General features: G+C 35.2%; 2 protein-coding genes across 3 annotated transcripts in view; one reads left to right on the plus strand and one right to left on the minus strand.

Annotated features, from left to right (window-relative positions):
* The window catches only part of nudcd1 (NudC domain containing 1), a 27,244-nt gene extending 19,654 nt beyond the window's left edge, over window positions 1–7,590 (minus strand). Inside the window, exons 1-5 of one of the 2 annotated variants that reach the window (XM_016563645.1) lie at window positions 7,363–7,590; window positions 6,868–7,022; window positions 4,494–4,682; window positions 4,170–4,353; window positions 3,131–3,319 (exon numbers count right to left, since the gene is read on the minus strand). In XM_016563645.1, coding sequence (XP_016419131.1) covers window positions 3,131–3,319; window positions 4,170–4,353; window positions 4,494–4,682; window positions 6,868–7,022; window positions 7,363–7,477 — 832 coding nt within the window. In that variant the 5' untranslated portion in view covers window positions 7,478–7,590. Of the gene's footprint in view, window positions 1–3,130; window positions 3,320–4,163; window positions 4,354–4,493; window positions 4,683–6,867; window positions 7,023–7,362 lie in introns of both variants that reach the window. The other variant, XM_016563644.1, reaches the window with a different exon arrangement.
* Window positions 7,591–8,725: 1,135 nt separating this feature from the next.
* LOC107748704 (fibrocystin-L-like) overlaps window positions 8,726–26,856 on the plus strand; it is a 47,592-nt gene continuing 29,461 nt past the window's right edge. Inside the window, exons 1-38 of the mRNA XM_016563647.1 lie at window positions 8,726–8,748; window positions 9,092–9,213; window positions 9,346–9,423; window positions 9,521–9,665; window positions 10,410–10,518; window positions 10,608–10,665; window positions 10,753–10,846; window positions 10,951–11,004; window positions 11,091–11,164; window positions 11,247–11,289; window positions 11,389–11,459; window positions 11,565–11,675; window positions 11,817–11,906; window positions 12,545–12,810; window positions 12,980–13,071; window positions 13,162–13,321; window positions 13,401–13,536; window positions 13,686–13,829; window positions 14,475–14,629; window positions 14,770–14,880; window positions 15,043–15,201; window positions 15,346–15,464; window positions 15,594–15,757; window positions 15,911–16,077; window positions 16,304–16,439; window positions 16,670–16,824; window positions 17,596–17,718; window positions 18,685–18,790; window positions 18,884–18,991; window positions 19,484–19,648; window positions 19,998–20,119; window positions 20,387–20,519; window positions 22,189–22,381; window positions 22,568–22,710; window positions 22,869–22,973; window positions 23,842–24,030; window positions 25,086–25,256; window positions 25,388–25,599. Of these exons, the coding sequence (XP_016419133.1) occupies window positions 9,153–9,213; window positions 9,346–9,423; window positions 9,521–9,665; window positions 10,410–10,518; window positions 10,608–10,665; window positions 10,753–10,846; window positions 10,951–11,004; window positions 11,091–11,164; window positions 11,247–11,289; window positions 11,389–11,459; window positions 11,565–11,675; window positions 11,817–11,906; window positions 12,545–12,810; window positions 12,980–13,071; window positions 13,162–13,321; window positions 13,401–13,536; window positions 13,686–13,829; window positions 14,475–14,629; window positions 14,770–14,880; window positions 15,043–15,201; window positions 15,346–15,464; window positions 15,594–15,757; window positions 15,911–16,077; window positions 16,304–16,439; window positions 16,670–16,824; window positions 17,596–17,718; window positions 18,685–18,790; window positions 18,884–18,991; window positions 19,484–19,648; window positions 19,998–20,119; window positions 20,387–20,519; window positions 22,189–22,381; window positions 22,568–22,710; window positions 22,869–22,973; window positions 23,842–24,030; window positions 25,086–25,256; window positions 25,388–25,599 (4,722 nt within the window). The 5' untranslated portion in view covers window positions 8,726–8,748; window positions 9,092–9,152. The remainder of the gene's footprint in view (window positions 8,749–9,091; window positions 9,214–9,345; window positions 9,424–9,520; window positions 9,666–10,409; window positions 10,519–10,607; window positions 10,666–10,752; window positions 10,847–10,950; window positions 11,005–11,090; window positions 11,165–11,246; window positions 11,290–11,388; window positions 11,460–11,564; window positions 11,676–11,816; window positions 11,907–12,544; window positions 12,811–12,979; window positions 13,072–13,161; window positions 13,322–13,400; window positions 13,537–13,685; window positions 13,830–14,474; window positions 14,630–14,769; window positions 14,881–15,042; window positions 15,202–15,345; window positions 15,465–15,593; window positions 15,758–15,910; window positions 16,078–16,303; window positions 16,440–16,669; window positions 16,825–17,595; window positions 17,719–18,684; window positions 18,791–18,883; window positions 18,992–19,483; window positions 19,649–19,997; window positions 20,120–20,386; window positions 20,520–22,188; window positions 22,382–22,567; window positions 22,711–22,868; window positions 22,974–23,841; window positions 24,031–25,085; window positions 25,257–25,387; window positions 25,600–26,856) is intronic.

Below are 26,856 nucleotides of genomic sequence, written 5' to 3' on the forward strand. Positions count from 1 at the left end.
TGTGACTTAACCAAAGCACGCACATCATTAAACTAAGGTCTTCTCTTTCCAACAAAAAAAACGAGAATGTTCTCTTAAAGAGAGAGTGGCAAGGAAATAAACACAAAGAGTATGTTGCCATATGGCCACACCATGCGGTAGAGGGTTAATTTACATAATAGAGGTCTTAAAGGTACAGTAGCAAAAACAGACTTTTAAATTCTCAAGGAAAAGAAATATCGAAAAGGTAATCAAATTTAATTACAAAAGATTTGGGGTTAAAAATGACTAACATCAATAAGTGAGTATAAATATAAAATATTCTAAAATGTTTAATGGGGTCCTATTATGCTCTTTTACAAAGTCTTGATTTTGTTTTGGGGGTGTACTAGAACAGTCTCTCATACTAGGTTGTTCGAAAAACACATTATTTTTCACATATTTTACATTATTACAACACCTCTCTCCCCAGTCTGGCATGAACAGCTCGAATGGTTCCTGTATCAAATGAAGGACAATATTTTTTGTCATTATTTACTCACCCTTATGACATTCCAAGTTTTTTTTTTTAAGAATATCTAAGCTCATCTTTTCGACACAAAAAAGGAGACAGGCATTGTATCAAGCACTGTGTCTATGTGTGTGCATTACATAATTACTGATATAAAATTGTATCGATTCAGTATGTCCTAGAAAGACTTCTAATTCACACTTCATTGATTCCCCAACCCTCTCATAACAGTGTTCACCGTATAAGCTTTGGTTTCTTCATGTACCCTTAAATCAACGGAATATCAATGCCTGGTGTGCGTGTGTCTTTTGTGGCTAAGGAAAGCCGACCTCTCTTTCAGAAACAAGCTAATGCACCTCCATTTTATCCGCCTACCAATGGAGTCTCTCAGTACTCTCAGCCTCTTAAAATGGGAGAGAGAGAGAGGAAGAGGATGAGCCGAGATCACTCCTTTATTTCTCAGAAAAAAGCTCAAAGGGTGCATAGGAAACAAATGGCCTTTTTAAAGTTCCCTTTCTCACAGATTCTCATCTGGCTAATACAGGTGTTAGAGGGAAAACAGGAAATGAGAGAAAGAGGATAAGATGAGTTTAAGTATAAAAAATGTCCTGTTGATATATTTGGGATTTTGGTTTTATAAGCTTATTGTTTGGTGATTTCAATCATTGACCGTTTTAGCTTTGCCAGAAAGGAAGGAACATTTCATAAAAACGGGAAAAATAGGAAAATAAGGAAATAAACAAATATTTGACTGAAAGGACTCTATCGTCCACCTCTAATGAGGCAATATTTGCAATTAGCACTCTCTGACCTAAAGAAAATGTCAAACTAATGAAAATGAGGCACAAGTTATTATGACAGGATCCAATATATGATAGCAAGAAAAACATGCTATTAATCAAGCTTCGTTTCGTCACAGAAAGGATACTAAATGCATTTCATACCAATGTGTCACGCAGCTGACAAGTATTTACATAAAACAAGCCAGCCTACTTTACATAAATTTCCTTGCCAAAACTGAAAAATGAACAACCAATGACCACTGCTGTGCAGAATTTTACAAAGTCTTGATTTTGTTTTGGGGGATGTACTAGAACAGTCTCTCATACTAGGTTGTTCGAAAAACACATTATTTTTCACATATTTTACATTATTACAACACCTCTCTCCCCAGTCTGGCATGAACAGCTCGAATGGTTCCTGTATCAAATGAAGGACAATATTTTTTTGTCATTATTTACTCACCCTTATGACATTCCAAGTTTTTTTTTTTTAAGAATATCTAAGCTCATCTTTTCGACACAAAAAAGGAGACAGGCATTGTATCAAGCACTGTGTCTATGTGTGTGCATTACATAATTACTGATATAAAATTGTATCGATTCAGTATGTCCTAGAAAGACTTCTAATTCACACTTCATTGATTCCCCAACCCTCTCATAACAGTGTTCACCGTATAAGCTTTGGTTTCTTCATGTACCCTTAAATCAACGGAATATCAATGCCTGGTGTGCGTGTGTCTTTTGTGGCTAAGGAAAGCCGACCTCTCTTTCAGAAACAAGCTAATGCACCTCCATTTTATCCGCCTACCAATGGAGTCTCTCAGTACTCTCAGCCTCTTAAAATGGGAGAGAGAGAGAGGAAGAGGATGAGCCGAGATCACTCCTTTATTTCTCAGAAAAAAGCTCAAAGGGTGCATAGGAAACAAATGGCCTTTTTAAAGTTCCCTTTCTCACAGATTCTCATCTGGCTAATACAGGTGTTAGAGGGAAAACAGGAAATGAGAGAAAGAGGATAAGATGAGTTTAAGTATAAAAAACGTCCTGTTGATATGTTTGGGATTTTGGTTTTATAAGCTTATTGTTTGGTGATTTCAATCATTGACCGTTTTAGCTTTGCCAGAAAGGAAGGAACATTTCATAAAAACGGGAAAAATAGGAAAATAAGGAAATAAACAAATATTTGACTGAAAGGACTCTATCGTCCACCTCTAATGAGGCAATATTTGCAATTAGCACTCTCTGACCTAAAGAAAATGTCAAACACTAATGAAAATGAGGCACAAGTTATTATGACAGGATCCAATATATGACAGCAAGAAAAACATGCTATTAATCAAGCTTCGTTTCGTCACAGAAAGGATACTAAATGCATTTCATACCAATGTGTCACGCAGCTGACAAGTATTTACATAAAACAAGCCAGCCTACTTTACATAAATTTCCTTGCCAAAACTGAAAAATGAACAACCAATGACCACTGCTGTGCAGAAGTGCATGGTCCTCTCCAGTCCTCATCAGAGTCTATTTGAGGAATTCTATTTGAATGATTCGTTCTGATGTTTCTATGGCTACAGCAAGCCTCTGAATCATTATATGAAAGTGCGCTTCCTCAAGACTGCAGCACTTGAGAGTTTCTAGGTTGATTGGTGACTACTTCAAATGTCTTTTTTTGCAGGTTTCCGAATTCTGTCAAAGTGCAATCTAGAGTGAAATTTTACTTTCAAGTTCAGATGAATATTTGGGACTGATTCAAATCACACAATAAAAAAGCCAATGTTTTGGCCACAGTTTTGTCTAGCATGAATGAAATATGTTTCTGCCAATATGACCTTCTGTTTTCCTGGCTGTTCGTTCTCACCTGAGTTCTCCACCTCCATAGCCTCAACAGGTGGCTCTTCAAGCGGAAGTCCATCCACCTCAGTAAAAGCGAAGGGTTTCTCTGAGGCTACTACGATTCCTTTACCCTGAGGCTCCACGGCAGCGTAGTGCGGGACAGACTTGCCCTTCATCATCATCCTCTTCCTCACACCATACTTCCTCTCCTCATCTGCGAGAAAGAAAGCACTTTACAAGCTGTATTTATTTTTCCACATTCTGTATTTTTTCCTTTTTCATGACATCTTTAACAACCGAAAATATTAATTTATACACCTATTATATAGTTAAGTAAATACATACACTGTTATCATGTGTACACAATAATGCTGTTATTATACATTTGAAAGTTTAACGTCAGTAAGATCTTATTTGTTAAAATCATTGATAATTATTAGAAATGTTTTTGAGCACCAAATATTAGAATAATTTTTGAAACATCATGTGACACTGACGACTGGAGTAATGTCTGATGAAATTTCAGCTTTGCCATCACAGTAAATTATATTTTAAAAGATATTCAAATAAAAAAAAAAGCATGTATATATTATTACTGTTTTACAATTCCAAACTTTTCAATGGTTGTGCATATTTCCTTATACTGTCTTTATATACAATGACTTCCAAAATGTCTTTAAAAAATGCTTTCAATTCAATTAAACTTTCACTTAAACTGCTCATAATATTATATGCATTTAGCAGACACTTTTATCCAAAGCGACTTACAGTGCATTCAGGCTATACATTTTTTATCAGTATGTGCGTTCCCGGGGAATTGAACCCACAACCTTTGCGCTGCTAACGCAATGCTCTACCACTGAGCCACAGGATATAATTTTACTTGAATTGAAAATTCAAACAAGTGAACTATGTATTAAGACATGGGAGTAAATACGTTCTTTGGTTTACTTATGCAGACAAATGCCTGAGATACATTGTCACTGCAGCAACTGACAAAAGAAAGCTCAGGGTTAAAAGTAAGAGCTGAAATCATTGAACAGCAGGAAGACACTCACTCTCACCCTGCCCAGCAGAGTTGTCCACAATGATCCACTCCAGTGAGATTGAGAAACCGCTGCCTTTGGTATCAGATGGATCTTTCTGGACTCTCAGAAGCAGCACTTCAATGGTATGAACATAAGAGCGCACATGAGCCAGGCTGTGAACGATGATGAACGGCTCTCCTAGACGCTCTCTGAACATCGTCTGGGAGTGAAATAAAGCCGTATACAATGCGTCTTCCAAAATGTCATGGGAAAATAGCAGATGAATTAAGCCAACAATTATAGACTAATAATTTGATTAGTGGGAAATGTTAAGCCAAAATCTGGGTAATCTTCTCCTACCTCCCATTTAATATGTGAACTCTCACCCCTCTTGCTTGTGCGCAAAAGAGTCAACTTTCCGGTTCCGTCGGAGAGCGCGGCCCAAGTTGCAGAGGTCAGGCTCAGAGAAGCACACAACTGCTCCCCCTCACAGGAGATTGGGTCTGATTCGAAACGGAACATCTCACGAGGTTTGCCCAAGGCTGTGTCCTGGAAAAACAATTGATGGACACTTGTCAATTCTTCAGTCTCTGAAAACCACACCTAGACCATCTCTACATCAGAAAACAGAGTACTAAAGGGGGCATTTTCTTGTAGACGTCATTTAACTGTGCATGTATTTTGGAGGCTCATAATGTTGCAAACTGCAAAAAGAAATGCATGCAGTTACAATAGGAAACATTCACTGATCGATCCATAAAGGTTATGAATGACAGCTTTCTGGTTACCAGTTCAGATAAAGTTTAGCTAATTAAACTAGCAAGTCAACGAATGAAGCAACAAATCCGAAGTTAACATCAACTCGAATCCTGTGCACATATCACATAACTATTATGTTCCTTTCAAGGGCTTTAGAGTCAATGTCTTGCCAAAGATCTTTTAAACAACATATGTGCAACAAATGAGACATCAGCCAATGAAACAATTTAGAAATGAAACTAATAAGTGCCACACAAACTGCATGTTGCTGAACTTCAAAGCCAGCAATTTGAAAAGGATTACAATGACCTTAATAATCATCAATTACACTCTTTATAAGGTAGCAATTTTCCCAAAGAATTGGGCAGCAGTCGGCCTTTGGTTGCCATGGAGCTTGATGCACACATTAACACTGATCCCCCTCTATTTTCACTTCTTCCCCAGAAGTAAAATGCCCCCTGTCTAGTACCTTTGAGAGAATACAAACAGTCCCAAAGGAGAGATAATTGCAGAATGTTAACTGTAATTATAACGCAACAGGCACATTTCATAACGAGTAATTTCTTAACCCAGCATGTCAGTAGCAAGAATGAGAAAAAATTACAATCAAATCATCAGCATCAAATTTATACTAGTTCAGAACAAAACATCCTGTAGAGACGCTGCATTTCATCTTATTATGCATCTGTGAATTTCCTCTTATTATGCATTATTTGGATTCCTTTCAGAATGTACGGTACAGCATCTGAAATCAAACTTATCAAAAAAGCATCATATAAAACAACTGAAAGAAATTAAGAAAATTATCCTTGCACAGATTGAAGTAGGGATGCATTAATATTAAAATGCCATCATTTAGTCTAAAGAAATTAAAATGGAAACAAACAAACAAAAATATTTTTAAATAATTCAAGTAAATTTAGGCATCACATTACTATTTTTAAATTATTAATTTTTAAGGATAATTTTTAGGTGAAGGTAATCTAGAATATTCTTATTCAATTTTATTCTAATTATTTTTAATTTGAAGAATTTTCCTGGAGATGTCTTTCATTATTAAAAATTGATCAAAACGGTTGCATGCTTCACTATTCAAATTTGGCCTGCTATGCAAAAGAATGTGCACACACATGTACTACAGTACAATGCCCACCAATGCCAAAAATAAAATAAAACATTAATATTAGCAAATAACCCATATGGAAATACTGTACATTAAGGCAGAACACTGTGGGCACTGTAATTGATTTCTATTATCTTGAACATGACTGTGGTTTCAATAAACCAAATAATTAAAATAATAATCAAGATAATAAGCAAACAAAGCATATTTTATTTATGCATCTGATACTGTTAAGCTAAATATTTAATCAAAATCTTTCAAAATCAAAAGGAAAACTTCTTCACAGACACTACTATAAACCACTAATGCCCTCTGCTGGTAGAGAAAAACTAGAAATACTAGAAAACTACACTAGTGTATCTCCATATCCAAACCATTTATGTAGGACATTGGTTCTCAACCTTTTTGACTCTAAGGTTCCCCCCATTGCCCAGAACAATATTCCCAAATACAGCGTTGCTTGTTTTCAAGCATTTTAATTAACAGAAACTGAGACTGTTGATACACTGAATAAACTAAACATGATAAGATTTTTTATTAAAAAATAATAGTTAAGAAGGAAAAAAAAGAAATATAATTTCAGTTTACATTTTTGACTATTAACATACAATTAATACAACTATATAGCATAATTTAAATCCTCCTGTGCCCCTTGAGGCACCTAAGCCCCCTGTTTTTTCTCTGATCTTTTTTTATTAAATTTAGTAAGAAGAACGCATGCGCATTTATGATCCACACATGTATTCTGTGGGAGAGAAAAAAAGTGCTCTAGGGTGGATAATGGATATATATTTCATCCAAATATATGGCCCTTACAACCCATAATTTCAGAAATTACATTAATAGACTCACCAATGTGACTGTTAGATTGAGAACTCGGCCCTTGCTGTCCACAAAGTAGACGCTGTCTTCATACCAGGGGTCGATGTGGAGGTAGTTGTACATACCAAATGCTCTCACATGATCCAGGGTGTACTGACTGTCTTTCAGTTTAACCTCAGCCACAGCTGAAAGAAGACACACATTACTGATGGGGCAAATTACTTCATCCCAAGTAATCATTAGGCATCCCAAACCACAGATAATGTGATGTTCTGTGCCCAAAAGACAGCTTTGGGCTAACATTAAAATTATAATTAAGATGCACACATCTAGTAATTCATGAAGAGCAATGCACATGTTGTAGAACTGCATCTTTAGGACTGTAAGACTGTTATAGTGACAGTGGACTTAACAGTGTTGTTTTGAACAAGATTGTTTATGAGTTTGTCACGCTAAGGATTAAATAAACGCGTATATAATAAATAAAGTCAGGCAATAACAGGTGAAATAAAGCTCTTTTCTCACCTGCGTCCAGTTCTACATTGTAAGTAGGAATAGAGTCCAGTGAAAGCCTGTAACTTTCAAAACTGGGATCTAGCAGCTCTCTGTTTACCTTCAACGAGCAATTCGGTAAAGCCATATTTCATTCAAATTATATTTCAAAGAAACAGTGATCAGTTCGAGGACTCCAATAAAACCAACATTTAACGTTGCTAGTAACAGGAAATAAGCTTTAACTGTAATGCACGCGTTTCCTACGTGTCGACCCGGACCAGTTTTCAAACGTACCGACCGCACGCGATTCTGGGAATTTGAGTCTCTGCGGATTCCGTTTTTACATAAAAAATAACGAATTACAAAAAAATGTTAATAAGCTATTTTTTTAAACATTTTATCTTGTATTTGTATAAATCTAAAAAGATAAAACTGCGAAAATTTGCGATTTTCACGTTTGTTTGTTTGTTTGTTTGTTTATTTATTTATTTTTAATGGTAGCCTACTCAATCGTTATAAAATAGAATTTAGGCTAGTTTATCTGTGTCTGTTCATGCTGGATAAGGGTGAATTTGCATAAACAATGACAGTGCATAATTTTCAACCAAATCAGCACTAACTGCAAACAACAAAATAATGTGTATATATGTAGGCTATGTATTTATCTAATTTACATGTACACACAATTAATTATTTTTATTCTAATGAAAATGTCTTTAATTCTTGCAGCATACAAACTGTTGCATGCTTCACTATTCAAATTTGGCCTATTATATGCAAAAAAAATAAAAAATAGGGCTACAGGTATATATAGAACAACAAAGATGAAAAGAGATCACACTTGGATATAAGCACATGAACAGCACACTACTGCTGCTCAATTAGATAAACTAAATCTGTAATCTAGTAGTCTCTGGAATATTGCTCATTATAATTATATTAATGATCAAATTTATAGTAATTGTTTAGTATTGAGACTGATGTGCACATTTTGCTCAAGTTCATCGCTGAATATTACAAGATTTTTCCTTATCTCCAGGTCAAATGTCCAGATCTTCTTCATTCCATCTTGTTTTAGGTCATTCAAATGGATTACGTCTAAGGGACATCAAATAGTGTAATATTCCAGTTTAGTCACCGTATGAATATCAAAGGAATGTTGACACTACAGCACAGTGTGTTACAAAAGCATTGTTATCTGTGAAGTTTCAGGTGTTTGTTAGGGTACACTGGAAAAGAATAAATGTCTCTCTAGCTTGTAGAATGACAGCAATGCACGATCACCTGACACACAAAGGTGAAAGAAAAAAAAGAAAGTCTCCTCTTGTCACCCTGTGGGCAGGTAGTATAAAAAGAGTGAGCTCTTCTTAACAAATGAGCCACTGATGTTTGGGTTTCAGAAGAGAGCTTTAACAGGTAGGCCTATGTGAGTCTGAGTTATGGTCAATGTGAAGTTTGAAGTCATTTTTCAAAATTTCTATAATTTTCTCATTTAACAAGCCATTAATTAATCTTTAATTATATATAGTATGTATGTATACATTCAGGATATATAAATGAATGTATATTCATTAGATAGTCTATATTTACTGAATGTATAGCCTGAATAGTCTACTAATACTGGTCTGTTCAACATTCTAAAAAGGTTGTTTTAAAGTACATTTTATATTGTTGACATTTTTCATGTATGTATTCATTTTTTTAATGGACATACAAATGACAAGTGTGAACACATGGTACGTGTATATTGTTTTTGCAGAAGGGATACAGTAAGTTCAGGTGTTTTTGCTTTGAAGCGCGCGCACAGTGAGTCTATCAGGATGAGGCACGTGCGGCTGCAGCTTCACCTCACTGTTTGTATTTTACTGTGGAGTTCCGCAGGTACTAGCTTTATGTACCTCTTGTATTCTTTCAGTCATTTTAACGGTTTTGCGTATTTATATAATTGTTGTCATCCTAAAAGCGTGACAGAACAGATTTTAGTGACTGTCCTACTAATCTCCGTCCTGACAGGAGCGCAGCGTGTCAACAAAGTGACCCCAAAATACGGAAGCCTCAACGGCGGAACGAGACTGACCATAGAGGGTCAAGGTATTTAAAAAAAAATCATCAATATGTTCTTAAATCTGATTGAGCACATTTTGGCTATATTATAGTTCTTTAAAAAGTCTGTGACTTTGTTTCTCAGGTTTTGCTCAAGCCAGTCAGTTTAATCTCAATGCCAATGACCCAAACTTTGGCAACACAGTGACACTGGTGTCCCGCACCAGATCTGTTCCCTGTGATGTCGAGAAAGACTCCACTCACTCCACTCAGATCACGTGTTATACAAGGTATGCAATCGATCACATAAATTTATTCTAAAAAATACAGTTTTCTTTTATCTTGATTGCAGTCATTGCACTGTATTCAGTCAGTGCGCCTCTCCTAATAAGATTTTTAACATGCTCAAATGTGAATACCAGGGGAGATCAGGGCAATATATTAATGTATGAATCTAAATTTTGACTAAATTCTAAAACTGAGGATTTGAAATAACTCTTGTGGGAGAAATTCAAAATGAAATTCAAAATGTTTTCTTCTGTGAAACACCAAAGCAAACATTTTGAAGAATACAAGATACAAGATATGTATGAGAAACAGACCCTTCCTGCAGCTCTCAAATCTTATTTGTGCAATCTGAAAATTTGAACATTTTTCTTTAGTGCTATTCTAAATTATCATATTATTTTATGTATTACATAAAAACAATTCTGTTGAATTTTTAAATTCCTTTGATTGTGGAACATGTTTATTATAGCAGTTCATCCAAAAATTTAAATCCTGTCATCATTTACTCATGTCTTTTCAAATCTGTATGACTTTCTTTCTTCTGTGGAACATAAAAGAAGATAATCTGAGAAATATCCTAGCATTTATTTTGTTCATAAACTATCCCTTTAAGACTGTGCTCTGTCTGTCTGTCTGTGATATGCAGATTTGAGTTTTTTTGAAATAGCTGTACTGCATAATATTATGTAAAATGTTGATGGTGTGTGATTCTCAAAGAAAGCTTTATATTGCATCATCATGTTCAGAGCTCTGCCAGAAGATGACTATGAAGTGCGGGTCAGCGTGGATGGCATGCCAATTCCTTCAAGTTCCATTTGTTATGGTAGCCAGTGGAATTACTGGTGCATGTTCTATGTAAGACTTCATTGTGCTGCTTACTAAAACATATACTCCTATTCTCTCTGTAAAATGTTACAATATATTACCAAAAACTTCTTTCACAGCCCAGAACATCCCGTACACCCAGCATTCAAAGTATCCGTCCGCTCACAGGTCCCCCAGGTGAGTTTGTTTTGTTTTTATCATTACTCAGTGCTGCTTCGGTTTAGAAAAACACCTTTCATTAAAAAAATACTGAATGAACTTTAGGGACTGTGGTGACACTGCGGGGAAGAATCTATACCGATGTATATGGAAGCAACACAGACAAAAGTTCCAATGGCATGAATGTGAGATTTTTAAGGTCTGGAAATGTTTAATACACAATGGAAAAATATAACTGAATGATAAATCTATGCTGTGTCTTGACATGAGGTGTGCTTGTTTTAATGTGTTTTCTTTGAACAGAGCGTACATGGGAGGCATGCCTTGTGAACTACTGAAACCCAATTCAGATGAAAAGTAAGTACTTTTCAATTTGGTTTCAACCAAAAGTTAACATTAAATATGAATGCATCCTCCATAAATGCACATTATATTTATTTCAGGTATGGCCTCTATTTGGATTCTGATACCAGCCAATGGGGATATATGAGTTGTAAAATGACTGGAACGTATGTTGGTGAGGACACATCAAGATGTTCAAGAATTATTCATTCACTATAGATTTTTGTTGGATTAAATGTCATTACCTTGGTTTTCAGGTCATCACAACCTCAGTTACATTCTCGACAGTGAATATGGGAGGTCAGAAGAAGATTGATTTTACTTTACCATTTTTTTTTTGCATAGAAGTCTTAGTATGCTGTTGAAAAGTACATCAAATACATATTTTCTTTTTTTTAGGAGTTTGCCAGACTTTGGGGTTTTCAGCATCTCAGCACTGAACAAGGTTGCCATGTTCCAGACATATGCAGGTGCGAAAAAAACATTTATTCTCCTTAAATAATGCAACATATGATTGCATGTTGAAAATCGGATATTTTTGAAAAACTTGACCTGTGTCTTTTGGTCTTTTTCAGAGGTGTCAGGAGTTTCTCCCTCTGAGGGCAGTGTATTTGGTGGCACATTACTGACCATTCAGGGACGCTACTTTGATGAGACTGACAAGCCAGCTATGGTCTTAGTAGCAGGTATGTAAAATGAATAATAATAATTATTAAAATACATACATATAAAATAATTAAAATATATTTTATATGTATAATTCATTTTTTTTATTATTTATTTATTATTTAAAATGTATTTTTTATAATGTGTTTTTTTTCCCTTAGGCCGTGAGTGTCAGATTCAGAGCGTATCAAATGAGAGGATAACCTGCATAACTCCAAGTTATGAAAGAACCAATTTGACAGTGTTTCCTGGTGAGAGCCTTATCTGATATTCAGATCTCTTATGGTGACGTTATATTTCTGTAACAATCTTTTCCATAGTCAGTGTTTGCACGGCAGTGGAATTCTGCATTTCACACGCGAGAACATCTAACTCTGTCACTGCTGCATTGTCACACGTTATCTCAACCAAGACCATGATTCTTGTTTGTCACGTAGCTGACTTCTCAGAAAAACACTGCATATCAGAGCCCATCACATATTTGACACCAAGATGACCGGAGTTTGAACAATTCCTTTGTATTTATTTCTTTGATCATGCCATAAATCCATCTAAACAGCAAATTACTGCGATTAATTTTTCAAATAAATAAATAAATGTTATATAAAACATGTATTATATAAAATGCATTTTATTTAATATCACAAATTTAGAACTGCATCTTGGCCAGTAATGGTGGACATGTTCAATAGCTTTTTGTAGCCAAGACTTTAAGGCATTTACAGAAATTGAAACATGAATCTACCCTGAAAAATATTTACTGAAGTAAACAGTTTGACAACAAGCCCTTGTCTCTTTTATATACTAGTTATGAAATTACACATTTAAAATGAGTCTTATAAACCATATTGTCCTTGAATGGATGATGGTTAAATGAATGTGTTTGTAGGTGGCAGAGGATTTAAAATGGAGATGTGGAACAACTCCAATCCAAGCCTTCTAGAGGACGTCCTGGGGTATAATTCCAGTAGGCCTGGGTATTCTGTCCAGTGGGTGGATTCGCTGTCCTATGTGTGGCCTGCTGAAATTGATTACTTTGTGGTACGACTGAGTGGTTTCTTTGTTCCGATGGAGACTGACAACTACTATTTCCGAATCAAAGCCGACGATCGGTGCCAGTTTTATTTCAGCAAGACAGGTCTTCCTCAGGATAAGGTACAGTAAAATCAATAAACCATTTGATCATTTCAGTAGTTATCAATGTAAGCAATTAAGCAGAAGTTAGTAACGTACAAGCCTATTTTAATACATGCAATATTTGTATAAAATGCAATGTAACATTTAAATTTTATTAAACTTTTTTTTTGTTTTTGTTTGTTTTCAGGTCAAGATTGCACATCACCCTTACTACACAGGTAGTTTCTTCACCTATAACACCCAAATGTCAGAGGTCATGCGCTTGGAGAAGGGAAAACCGTAAGAAAAAAAAAAAAAACATAAGGATCAAAACGTCATTAATGTTTATGTCCCAATCTTGGATCTAACATCAAAATCAATGTGCTACAGGTACTACATTGAGATTCTAGTGCAGGAATATGCAGTAGCAGCATCAGTGGATGTGGCCTTTTTCAAAGAGATCAGTCTTTTCACTGCCCAGCAGACAATAGATGCTGTTAATGAGAAACAGCACATCAGTACATACTATAATGTACTACCTGAAAAACAGGTAAGTGAGCTCACAGGAGCACTTTAGGGAAAAAAGATCTAGACAAGATAGAGGGAAGCCTAATTCTTTGTTGTTTTAGGTGGTTCGCTTCCAGGGCTGGACGCCAGTAACCCCCGTCAATGAGGTGCAGACTCTGAGAATCAGCAGCAACTGCTTCTCTCTGAGCAACTGCGAATACACATACTACTCTCTAGCGTATGGAGGTCTTAAAACAGGTGCATTAGTTCACGTATATCTATGAATGTGTGTTTGATGAAGTTTAAAGGTCCAGTTTTCATGTGCTACTAGTTTTTCCACTTTACCTCTAGATGTTTTTTTGTTTGTGTGTTTGTAATGTTTACTGGAATTGCTTTGCATGTTGTAGGGCCGATCTCAGTTAGTGCTTCAGCGATGGAGTTGCAGAACGCTCTGAATGATCTGTGGACGATTAAACCCGACAGTGTAACAGTCACAAAGCAAGAACTGGATACTGAGGCACTGTACAATGTGACATTCAACTCTAACAGAGGTGAACTTAAAAATGACTGGTATACTTTGACTGATTACTCTGGCTCTGACTTTGAGATATGTGCTTTAACAACCAATTACTGATCTACATGGAATGTCAGTAAAAATATAAACTGTCAAAAAAAATGTGTAATTTCAATGAGAAAATGTATAAATGCTTCACTTAGAACCTAATGTTTTTATTTGATAATTGGCTAAATATAAGACACCTAAGCACCTTTAAAATAAGTAAAATAATGTAATTTGTGTTTTTTTTTTGAAGAAAAAATATCTATACTGTATAATTTATATTGTAAAATATAAATTATAATATAATTTATTGTGAAATATATGACATGGTGATACTTTTAAAACAATATAAAAATAATGTTTTTCTTAGTAAAAAAAATACTAGTCATATTATAATTCACAGTAAAAAAAACAGTTAAAGGATGTTCTCAGAATTCTCTGCATAACACACCATATTAGATTACATATTTTTTATATATATATTATATATTTCATTTATAATGTAGCTTATTTTTTTATCAATTATGCTTTACCTTTTTATCATTTTGTATTTTACTTTTTATGTTGCTTGTGAAGTTTGACAGTACATTTAACAGTATTTTGCAATATGTTTTCTTAAATCTTGGCATTATCTCAGGTAACTTTGAGGCTCTTGAATACTTTATCATGGACTCGAATACGAACATCACAGTTAGTGAGGATGTGAAAGGGCAGGCCAGTTTGGAGACGTTCACACTGTTGTGGGGTGGAGTTCCATCCCTCCCTCTGCCTTTCAATGCTTCTATAACTGAGGTTTTTCTTTGTTTTATATTTCTTAACATTTACCATTGAATAAAATGTTAGCTTTTACAGTATTGTGTACAAACATTTCGAATGCTCTTTTGAAATATTCCTTTTCTACATGATGGGTTGCATCCAGTTTTTTATTAAAGGTGCATTCGGCACTAGATGTGATGGTCACTGCTAAATGTCCAGCAGAGATTCCAACAATGGAAAACACTAATGTGAAATTTTTCAGAGATTATGAGACCACCACCACAGGGGTAAGCAAACCTACAAAAGCACATAATCACGTATGTATAAGTCAAGTTAGCCTTGCAAATATTAAGTGATATTATGAAGTTCTAACATGATAAACATCAGTTATTTTGTTGAAAACATCACCTTTCTGTCCAACTTGTAATAATTTCTCCTTGTCAAAACAGTTTTCAGGTGATCTGAGCCGTAGAGGGGTCCGGGTCAATGATTCGGAGGCTTTCTGTGGCCGCTGGTCTCTGAAGAACCCTGAGATTCTGTTCAATGCCAATGACACTACAGCATCAGGAACAATCTACAGCCCAATACTACTACAAACGTACAAAACTGTAAGCACCATCGGACACCTCATTATCTCATCCTCATTAATGGATTTTTCAAGGATGAAAATGTTTTTTTTTTTTCTAATGAAATTTGTTTTACAGTACATTTTTAATGTACACATGTCATTTTGTGTATTTATTTTATCGTAGCTCTGCTTGGCCTACAAAGGGCGTCTGGTGAATGAACTGGGAATTTTGTTCAGTTACCAGGAGAATATTTACCGGGAGGAGAACATACGTATTTCTGTGCTATTTGACTCAACGGATGAGTACGTTTAATCTACTGAATAAACATAAAGTAACCTGATGTCTTTTGTGCCTATGCAAGAGCAAAATTAAACCAATATCCAGATCATTATGTTGTGGGTATAAAGCAACACTGACATTGTCATTCTCAGGTGGAACTACAAGTGTGTGGATCTCCTGGCCTCCATACAGGCAAACTACATAGGCACCAACTACAAACTTCTTCAGTTCAGTGTGTATGGAGTGGCCGCTAACTCAGTTTACTTCATAGACACTGTTCACCTTGGACATGAAATGCCTGCTTTGGATTCTAATGGTGAATAGGAATAAGTTATGAATTTAATTCTGAATTATGGAATTAAAAAAAAAAAGAGTAACATGGTTGTAAAAACGCTGGATAATTTATATGCTAATTATATTATATATATATCTGCAAAGTTTTTATAATAATCTTTCTCCACATGTTCAGTTGTAATCCATAGAAGAAGACCACCTGCTCTAGCCAGTTCAGGACATTTCTTTTCAAACATCTCTGTGAGCAAACAAGCAAATGCTTCACAAGTCAGCTACGAGATCACAGCGACTCCTTACAACTGTGGCTTTGGTGTCCCACTGTTTGAAATAGGCTTTCTGGAGGTGAGTTAATTCACATGAAGTTCAACTGAAACTCATTCAACAATGACTGTCTTGAAGTGATGTATCTTCCTGATCTCTCTGATATGATGGGTGATGGGTGACAACAAAATATTTTCCTGTCTTTGACATTTGAGTTTATCGCTATATCACTGAATTGTTTCCTGCAGATAATTGTGTTGTTGAGTGATCCATGTAAGCTTTCTCAATCTTCATTGTTGTCCAACAGAAGATGCCAAACAGCACAGGGGACCGACTGATTCAAAGCCAGGGGAACGCCACCGTCACCATCATGCGCCCTCAAAAAGCCAGCCCACCTCTTACAGGAACATTTGATGTTGAGTACTTTGGCCGACGTGTTGAAGGTAAGCATGTTGTCTGTGGTTTACCTGTTACTTTCCTATATAGCTGCTGGAAGCTACTGAATAAATCAGTACATGGAATTTCTTGTAGTTGCACAACAGATTATTGCATGTTTCAGTCTTGAGATTAATTTATTTAAATAATGAACTGCACCTTCCTTACTACATATACCACAACCTTCCAAGTGGTTTAACTGGTTTTTCATTTGATATGTGTGGTGTGTGTTTCTCAGGCCTAGCGGTAGACATCAGTGCTGCGGACCTGCAATACGCTCTGCAGGGGATCCCAGAGCTCGGCCAGCTGCAGGTGCAGAGATCTGGAGGCTGTAGGGGCTACCGCTGGAACATCCAGTGGCTCACCATGACTGGAAATCAGCCTCTGTTAAAGGCAAGAAAGAGTTCAGAGTGCTGGTACAATAAACCAAGTTTCTCCAAATGGAGGTTTACAAGTCTGTAGGGGAAATGCTAATAGGAATTTAAATAAAAGTGTTTAGTTTAAACAATTAAATGTGCATAATTTTAAAAAAGCAAATGCGTAAAATTACAATTTGAATATATACTTCAAATATATAAAGTCAACATGAAAAGGTGTTTGCAATCCATAATCAACATTGAAAAAGTGGGGCCAGACTAGACTTTATCCAGTGGGAAGAAAAAAAATGTAGCAGCACAACTGTTTTCAAAATTGATAATTATAATAATAAAAGCGCCAACATTAGAGCACCAAATCAGCATATTAGAATGATTTCTGAAGGATCGTTCGTGTGACACTGAAGACCGGAGTAATGACTGCTGAAAATCCAGCTCTGCCATCACAGAAATAAAAGACTTTTTAAAATATATTAAAATAGAAAACAATTATTTTAAATTTTAATAATATTTCACAATATTAGTTAGTATTTTGGATCAAATAAATGCAGCACTGTAGAGCATAAGATACTTTTTTTTTTTTTTCAAAATCATACTGACCCCACAAATTGAAACAATGGTGTATACATTTTTATTTGTTAATTTATTTTTATTTTTTTATATTTTAGGACAAAGCAGGCATCTACTCACCAACTCGAAACCCCAAATTTTTGAATAGTATATCTTAATTTTCTCAGACTCTTCATTTCATACCTGGCTGAATTCACATGTTTTAATATTTGTTAACTAGATCAATGCTTCCAATGTGGTTGGTGTGAACCCTTCAGTGATATCACGCAAGATTGAGCAAGGAGGCATCTTCAAACAGAGAATTATGGGAGACTTTCTGCGTGTGCCTACAAATAAACCACAGGTGCTTTATACTCACTGCTTTTACTGCAATAATTATGTTTGTTCAACATACATTGGTCATATAAATGAAGCTTGTTTTTAAAGACTTTTCCTCATGTTACCTGATGCCGTGTAGTGTGCAGATTTCAATAGTGCTATGTAGTGGGTCAGTTGAAGGGCCTGTCCGGTTGTGTTGCTCTGTTTGAATATCCAATGTTCCGGGGATTTTGCATGTCGAGAGGATTATGGCTAAACCAAAGCATGAAAGGTTTTTTTTTGTATTATTTGTATTATTACAGACAGACAGGTGTGCATTCTGTAGTCTAAATGTGCATGATCCTAGTAATATTTTATTCCAGTAGTTTATAAAAATCCATTACAATATACAATCCATTACATACACAAGTTCACTTGAAAAGGGTAAACATTAAAAATAGTGCTGTCAAATGAATAACCGCGATTAATCACATCCAAAATAAAAGTTTTTGTTTGCATAATATGTGTGTGTGTTCTGTGTATATTTATTATGTATATATAAATACACACACATACAGTATATATTTTGAAAATATTTACATGTCTTTATTTATATTCATATAATTTATAAATAAATATATTTAATATATAAACATAACATATTTTTCTGAAATATATACATGCATGTGTGTGTATTTATATATACATAAAATATATACAGTACACATACATATATTATGTAAAGAAAAACTTTTATTTTGGATGCGATTAATTGCAATTAATCGTTTGACAGTACTAGTTAAAAATAATCTGAATCACTCTTTTATTAATGTACAATTTTGCATTGGTTTTCCACAATGTAAATGTACACTTAATGTCCATTTAATGTCTTATTTTATTAAGATTTTATTAATGTATTATATCTGGATCTTGAAACAAAAACCAGTTGAGAAACACTACTTTAGGATGTCTACTAACTGAAATGCATATTCCTGTGCTTGTTATCGTTAAGGTGGAAGTTTTCATCAATGGTATCCCGTCATGGTGTTCAGGAGATTGTGGTTTTACCTGGAGTGAGTCAAAGACCCCAAAAGTGACCGGGATTTCTCCTACACAAGGTGGGGAAAATGATCAAGTCTCACATAAAAGCTATCATCTCCATTCATATTGGTATTTAGTGGTGTATATTACTGATGTAATTTGTTGTTCAGGATCCAGCAATCTGGGAACAGTTCTTACCATAACTGGATCTGGTTTTGATGGTGGAAACGTCACTGTAAAGACTGGAGATGTGGAATGCTCTGTTCTACAGGTTACCAGTAAGTCAAAACCCAGTAATGTCATAAAATCTGTTTTTCTCAGGGGACAAACTGCATTCAAATAGCATATCGCTTTTGCTAAAAGAATGCAAAAAAATAAAAATTTTTTTAAAAGAAATATGAGGATTGTGTAATAATTTACTCACCCTCATGTTGATTCAAAGCCGTTTGGCTGATTTAGATTTTCTTCTGTGGAACACAAAATTAGACATTAAGAATGGTACTAGTCAAGCTTTTCCATGCAGTTACTATGATATGATATGATTCAAGCTTTAAAAAGAATGCAAAGCACCATAAAAGTATCATACAAGTTGCTCACCTGGTTTTTGCACTGTTTTCTAAGTATTCTACTTTAAATCAGAAATTTTAATCCTTATTCACTTCTTTTGTTTCACAAAAGAAATTATACAAGTTTACAGTGGTGATGTGATTACAGAATTTTAATTTAATTTAATTTATTTGATCTCATCAAATAATTTATTTGTGTTTCAGATACTTCTATAACCTGCCAGGTCGGTCCTGCAACTGCAGGTGTACAGCCAGTCTCTCTGAGTTTCTCTTTGGTGGGAAATGCCCAATACCAGAATGACAACAGCTTTATCTTCACACATCTGTTAGGAGTGACCTCCATAAACCCCACAACAGGAAGTGTGGCAGGTACACATAGCACTTCTCTACACACAGTAGTGTGTAAAATAAATATTTATATATATATATATATATATATATTTACAGAAGTATTTGTTGCTTTGCATATATCTTTCATACATACCATACATTAGAGTACAAAAGTCTAGTACCACTAGTAAAAATGCTTCTGTTTAGTTTTTAAAATTAAATGCTTTTTATTTGTTCATTAAAAATTATATTAGAAGAACAATTTGAACAAAGCTGAACTGGCACGTTACTTTCAATATGGGATTTGTTTTGTCCAAAACCTGCTCACCAATGTCATCACAACATATCTTACAACTATTACTTGATCTTTTTCTGTGTGTCTTCACAGGAGGGACGATTCTGACAGTGTCTGGCTATGGATTCAGTAATAATACTGCAGTCACCATTGGCACTCAGCAATGTAACATTATAAAGGTGGAACTTACCCAGCTGAGATGCGTAGTTCCAGCTGTAAGTGAAGAACTTGATTTCCCATGAAGGTTTCTAAAAATAGTCAAATTTAAAATCATAAATATGTTATGAACCTTTTTAAATTAATTTTGTAATTGAATATAACAGTTATTATGAATAATATTTTATTAGTATTACTAACAGAACTGCTCAGGGCAAATTCACTAAACAGTTACAACACTACTGCATTTGCATCCTACTGCATCTACAACCTGAAAATAAACCTATGAAACTTTTATAATTTTATGAATCTTGTGTATAACACAGGGGCCAGAAGGTGAACAGAGAGTAACACTAACCACGGCAGAGATGACAGCAGTATCAGATGGCTTTTTCACATACAGCAACAATTTGACAGCCATAATCACATCTGTGAGCCCACAAACTACAACAGTATTTGGTAAGGTATCAACATTTATGCATTGTCAGAAGATTTTACCTAATTCAGGGCAGATATGTTTAAAAGTCCATGCATTCCCCTGGGAATTAAACCCATGACCTTAAATCATTAAAGAAGCTGGGACATTTTCTAACTGTAATACTTTGCAAATAATAAACCCAGACAGTGACATTGACAAGTATCCTGAATAGCTTTAGATGTTCAAATATGCTTTTCAATACCTATTCATTTAGTCAGAATTGGTGCCCTATAGTTGATCGCATACTATGCTTGCAAACAGCCAACAGCTGATTGTATTCTGATCTGAGATTAAGCTGAAAGATGATACTCCGTCTGTTGAATACAGGTATATTCTATTTTTAGAATAGAGTTCTCTTGCCTTTATTCACAAGAATGCAGAATATAAATAAAGATCACCAAGCTTTCAGATCAGTTCATACAAAGATTTAATCCCTTCAACATACAACTTTAATAGCGCTTCAATTATGTGTCACTCAAAAACAAGTAGTCAAATCCAGTCTGATTAGACTTTGGACATGGAAATAATGCCATAATTATGTGTACATGCAAATCTAAAATGAACTTTAGCAACACCTACTAATACATAATATTCTGGGCATACATCTTCTATAAACGTGTTTAAAAAAAGTAATTAAATAAATAAATATTCATTCTTACAGTTTCTCTCTCTCTCTCTCTAACACACACACACACCTTATGCCTTAAATTATATTAATAAGATATATTTAGTTCTGGAGGAAAAAATCCTTCAAGCATTTTAGATAAAGACCTGATACTACATTTTCCATTGAGGAGGAAGTTTAAGGAGACGCACATGTTTTCTTTAGCAACCGTCTGTAGCCTATATTTTGTTTGATATCTGATTTGAATCAGACACGTTTCTTAGATCAGAGAGGGTCAGACTGTGACTGTAATGTAAACCATGTCTTATGGTCCTTTTTAAAATAAAGTTACCAACCAAGTTTTATTTACTTACTAAAAACAATTTTTACTCACAATTGGCACTTGCAAGTCTCCATTTATGACCCTTAATGAGATTTTTTTGGTTTGTTTGTTTGTTTCAAATCACCTGCCTTTATTCCAAATAGCCTGTAGTCACTTTTACACTTTGAACTGCTGATAGCAACAGAAAGCTACATGACAAATAGAAGTGTCAGTATAATTATGTCTAAAAATAGGACCGACCTTCAATTAGTGAATTCCACTGTTTCCATATTCAAATAAATGCTTAGCTTCTCTTGTTTGAGACAAGATAATGAAATTGAAAGACATGGGATACAAACAAACAGGTAAAATCACATTCAAGTGTCAAGTGTCTCTTTCCATCCCATTGTCCTGATCTGCATTTACATCTTGGTTACAGCTGTAAACCTCCATATGGCCTCCAGACAAACCTCTTTCCAGCTCTTTTGTGCAGGCCAGATAATTGCACTGGTTTTAGCTTATGTCACGCAATCAGAAAAGCCGGTTTGGCTGCAGTGAAGGACAATCAACAGCGTGACGGTTCTTAAAAGCTGCTCTAAACACTTCAGACAATAAACAGTCACAGCAATTTCATTTCTAACTTCCTCATTGCCCCCACCCCTCAAAATCTTACTAGAACAGCAATTAATTTGACCTCGTTTTCACTTCATCGTTTGTTATAAAGGACGCAGGATTCTCACCATCTTGGGCACAAATTTTGAGTCGCATGATAATGGCAGCTCTGTTTTGATTGGTGAGGCTGAATGCGAATTGCTGGAGTGGACCAACGAAAACATCACCTGCCTGTTACCCACACTCCCCCCAGCTGAGTACAATGTCCATGTGAGAGTCGGAAACCAGGGTTACCCCTTAACCAGGTCTCATATCACTTTCTGTATTCTATAACATCAGATTTCAAACTATCGTATTCAAAATATCATGCTACAACTGTAGAAGACTACAATTTAATATTATAATTGTCAAATAATTGTGCATTTACAATGAAATTTTTATCAAAAGTGAAGCTGTTTAGAGTTATTCATGTTTGTTTTCTTTGTGTGCAGTGCTGGCGTTAAAACCACTATAGAGTATCTTCTAGAGGTGACTGGTTTCTCTCCATCTCTGGGGTCTTTGTATGGAGGAACCACCATCACTATCACCGGCTCTGGGTTCAGTCCAGTCGCAGCAGATAACAATGTCACTCTGGGTAAGACAATACCACAACAGAAAAAAAATGCATCAGCATTCTTTAAAACATTCACCATGTTTACTGTGTAATACTTTGATTTCAACATTTTTCACAGCTCTTCACCGAAACCAATCATTTCCTGCAGTCAATGTTATGACTCTGTGTGTTTCATACAGGAGACAGACAATGCCGAGTGACAGCCGCTTCAGATCATCACCTGGAGTGTGTGACCCAGTCTAGAGATAAAACACACACTGTGGCTAACCAAGGTTTCCACCCCGGTAATATCTCTTTTATCTCTTGTTCCGTCACGCACGCAACACCTGAATACATCAGAGAAAGGGGAACAATGGCTATCAGCACAATGACTGTCTCATCATGTCAATGACTTATCAAATACTCGAGCTGCCAGAAAAATAGCAGGATTCTCCACAGAACTGTTTAAGCGGAAGTTTTTTTGGCTTTTTAAAGAGCTATGAAAATATGGTTGACCTTGTTATAAGCTATATTTTATACGATAAGCTATATTTAGTCATGCACAGAATTTACACAGAACGTTCAGTGAAATCCTAGCAGATTTGCAAAGAAATCTGAATGACAGCTATTAGAATTCTGTGCTGCCCCTCGGATGTTCGCTTTTTAAATAATTGAGCTAATATGATGTTTCTGTTACCAATTAGAATTTCAGATGTGTTTAATATTCTGTTAAAATTTTTCTGCAGAAGTCATTATAATGCAAGGGAAAAAAAAAAAAATGGTTGAAATTAGAAACATTTTATAAGTCATAGAAATAGATACACTTTAAACTTGAAAACAATGTTATGGCAATAAAATCTTAAAGTAATGGAGAAGTGATGGAAATTTAATAAAATCTTAAAACGTAATAAAAAAGGGATGACAAATAACATCTCAAAGTAATAGAAATGTTATAAAAATGAATAAAATATTATGTAAATATTATATTATGTAAAGTGTCATGATGACACCTTTTTAATTTTAATGTGCAATCTAAAACATATTTATCTAGTCTGATAAAGTTATAGAAATTAAATTGTGGGATCCCTAGATATAATATGTTGTCATAAAATGTGCATTTGTGACTGTGTTGCATTACACTTGAATAGAGTTAATTACATCATATGTGTTCAGTGTACGGTCAGGGTTACGCCTGGAGCCCATCTGCGCTAATAGCCTCAGTGGGGGACACAGTGGTTTGGCTCTGGGACGCACCAGCTTTTGTGTCTGGTCTGGGCTACAGGGTCTTCAGTGTGTCCAGTCCCAGCAGCACAGACTATGATGGCATTGCTTTCAGCAGTGGAGACACCCGAACTGCCAAAGGTACAAACAACAACAACAACAACTACTACTGCTATCCGTGTTAACACTGCTCATTCTAATTTACATTAAGCAGGACAAACAAAACTACACAAACTATTTGCGACATTCTAATTTACATTAAGCAGGACAAACAAAACTACATAAACTGTTTGCAAAAACATTTGCCTGAGCAGCATTTTAAAAACGAGTCCTTCCCTAATAATGTACATTTTCTAGTCCTTATTAAGAGACCCTATGTAACTAAATGAATCAAAACCACAATAAGAGAGTAGAATAAGAGGGTAGAATAAGGCAAAAAAACTATGGTCCAGATTCGTGATTAGATTCAACCAAGTACTGTTATTTTTTATTTATTTATTTGTCTAAGGTACTTTTCCTGGACACAAATGACTATTCTGCTCTATATACTGTATAGGTACTTGGAATAATTTGTATGGTAAAAGTATGTATACAAATAGATGTGAATTGAATTTAATTACAATTTGCAGTTCTACACTGGAAAATTCAACAGTCTGGGAGATACTATTTTGAACATAAAATTTCACTTTTTAATTACTTCTACTTTTTATTAATGGCTGCCAGCTTGAAAGTTGTCTGACTGAAGTATTTCATTGTTGTGAAATATGCATTACTTTCCTTGTCACATACGATACATTGTCTCTGAAACAGTGTTTGGCTTTTGTTTGTCCTGACTGTTGATGAGAAGGAAATTTAGAGACCTCTGGGAAATATAATTAAATACCCCTGATGCAGACAAGCATTTTATTTGTGTCAGGATTCATGAAGCGTAAACGCAAGGTGTCTGCTCTCTACTTAACTACGTATAATGCCAACATAAATACATACCAGTCACTGTGTAGAAAACAATGTATTGTACTATTTTGCAGTTTACTGTTAGACAATTAATTTGTTGAATGCTTTTTGCCGTAAATGGGTAAGTTTGTATTCCTGTAAAGGAACTGAAGACAAAGAGTTGGAGCTGTGATGCCAGTTTGTTTGAGGAACAAAATCTGATTCTACTGTTCTTTGTGCACATGTTTGTGTTTTACCAAAAGGGCTTTTTGCCTACCGTTTCACGTCTCCTGGAGTTTACTACTATAGCAGCGGTTACATCGACACTGGCAACCAGAAGACACTTCAGGGAGTGGTGACTGTTATGCCATTGGAGGAGAGCACTGTTGGGCTTCAGGTGTTTGTGACAGGAATAGAGGCCTCTATGAACATAGGTACAACTGAAACACTTTGATAAGTATTTTCACAGCAAAATACTTAAAAGTACAATCTTCAGTTTAAGCTATGGCAAGGAATTTGTAGGTAAATTCATCATAATCATCTTTTGTGTCCTCCCCAGTTTCACGACAAATTAACTCATCTGACTCCGCTTGTGTGGCCACTTCTGACTGTTTCCGAGAACAGCTGGAATTTAATGAGATATCAGACAGTCTCTACTTCAGTTTTACTTCCTGTGCCAGTCCCACTGTGTACCACATCACGCCTGACCATGGCACTACACACGACATTATCAGAATCAACGGATCTGGCTTTAGCAGCATTAACTGTGCAAACGAGGTGAGCTTCAGTGGCCGGCCATGATATTAAAGGTGCTGTAAGGGATTTTTTGGAATATCATACATAAACTATCCCAAATGTCTGACTAAAATACACTGCAAAAAAATCCTATTGCCAAAAAAAAGGCTTTTTTTTCTTATCATTCACAGTGCACATACAAAACAACAACAACGACAAGAAATACACATATTCATATAACATGCACATTTAAACATACACATACATTTTTAGACTATCTACAAAACATTTATTTTACATTCAGAAAATATACAAATAAATGCATAATTACATTTAAAAAGGAAAACTCAATACATTAACATTACTTCAGATTTCAGAGTAAAGGCACATCAGTTACATGGAACTTTATATCTAGGAATAAAAATGTATACAATTACTAATTAATCTAGATAAACCTAAGTAAAATGTACATAATCTTTAGAAAAAAAACACTAATTTTGCCCATTTTTTCAAAAACAAATTTTCTCTACCTAATCCAACTTAACATTTAAGAGAGATATAGATAGATAGATAGATTTTAATTAAATAGAATTAAAAATAATTTAAATTCTTTGAGTAATCACCCCATATTATAATATATGAATTAAATGGTCTTTTAAATAGGTATATTAAATTTAAATGAGAAGAAACGCTGCATACGTTTTTTTGAGACTTGTTTTAAAGAATATTGTCACGAATCCGGCCTATGAACTTCAATTCTCTCACCACTAGAGGTCACCCTTCCATTAGCACTACACAAACTGTTGCATGTCATCCCGGACTACATATCCCATCATCCATTGCACTGATTGCACACAGCACTGATTGCACACAGCTGTAACCAATCACACATTCACTATATAACACTCACTCTGATCCCTTTCAAACGGCCGAGTATTGTTTAGCGCTTATCGCTCATCGTGTGATAGCTACTTTACGGAGCCTTTTCCCTGTGTTAGTTTCTAGTTCTAGTCTTAGTCTCGCCGTGTTTTCTGATTTCCTGGTACCTGATTTTTGCCTGTTTATCTTGAGTTAACCCTTCGCCTGCTGTTTCGGACTGTGTTTGCACCTCGCCTGGACTCTAGCTCGTGTTATTGGATAACCCCTCATGTCAAGCCCTCTGGATATTGTTAGCTGCTTATCGACCACGCCCGTTTTGGATTATATTTAAGTGAAAAAAGTGAAAAAACAAAATACGTTGATTTTCAAGGTACAATCTTTGAAAACAAGTCTTAATATTACCGTATTGTCCGTATTGTC

This window comes from Sinocyclocheilus rhinocerous, unplaced genomic scaffold, assembly GCF_001515625.1.
Source record: "Sinocyclocheilus rhinocerous isolate Xijiao unplaced genomic scaffold, SAMN03320098_v1.1 scaffold499, whole genome shotgun sequence".
Lineage (NCBI taxonomy): Eukaryota > Metazoa > Chordata > Actinopteri > Cypriniformes > Cyprinidae > Sinocyclocheilus > Sinocyclocheilus rhinocerous.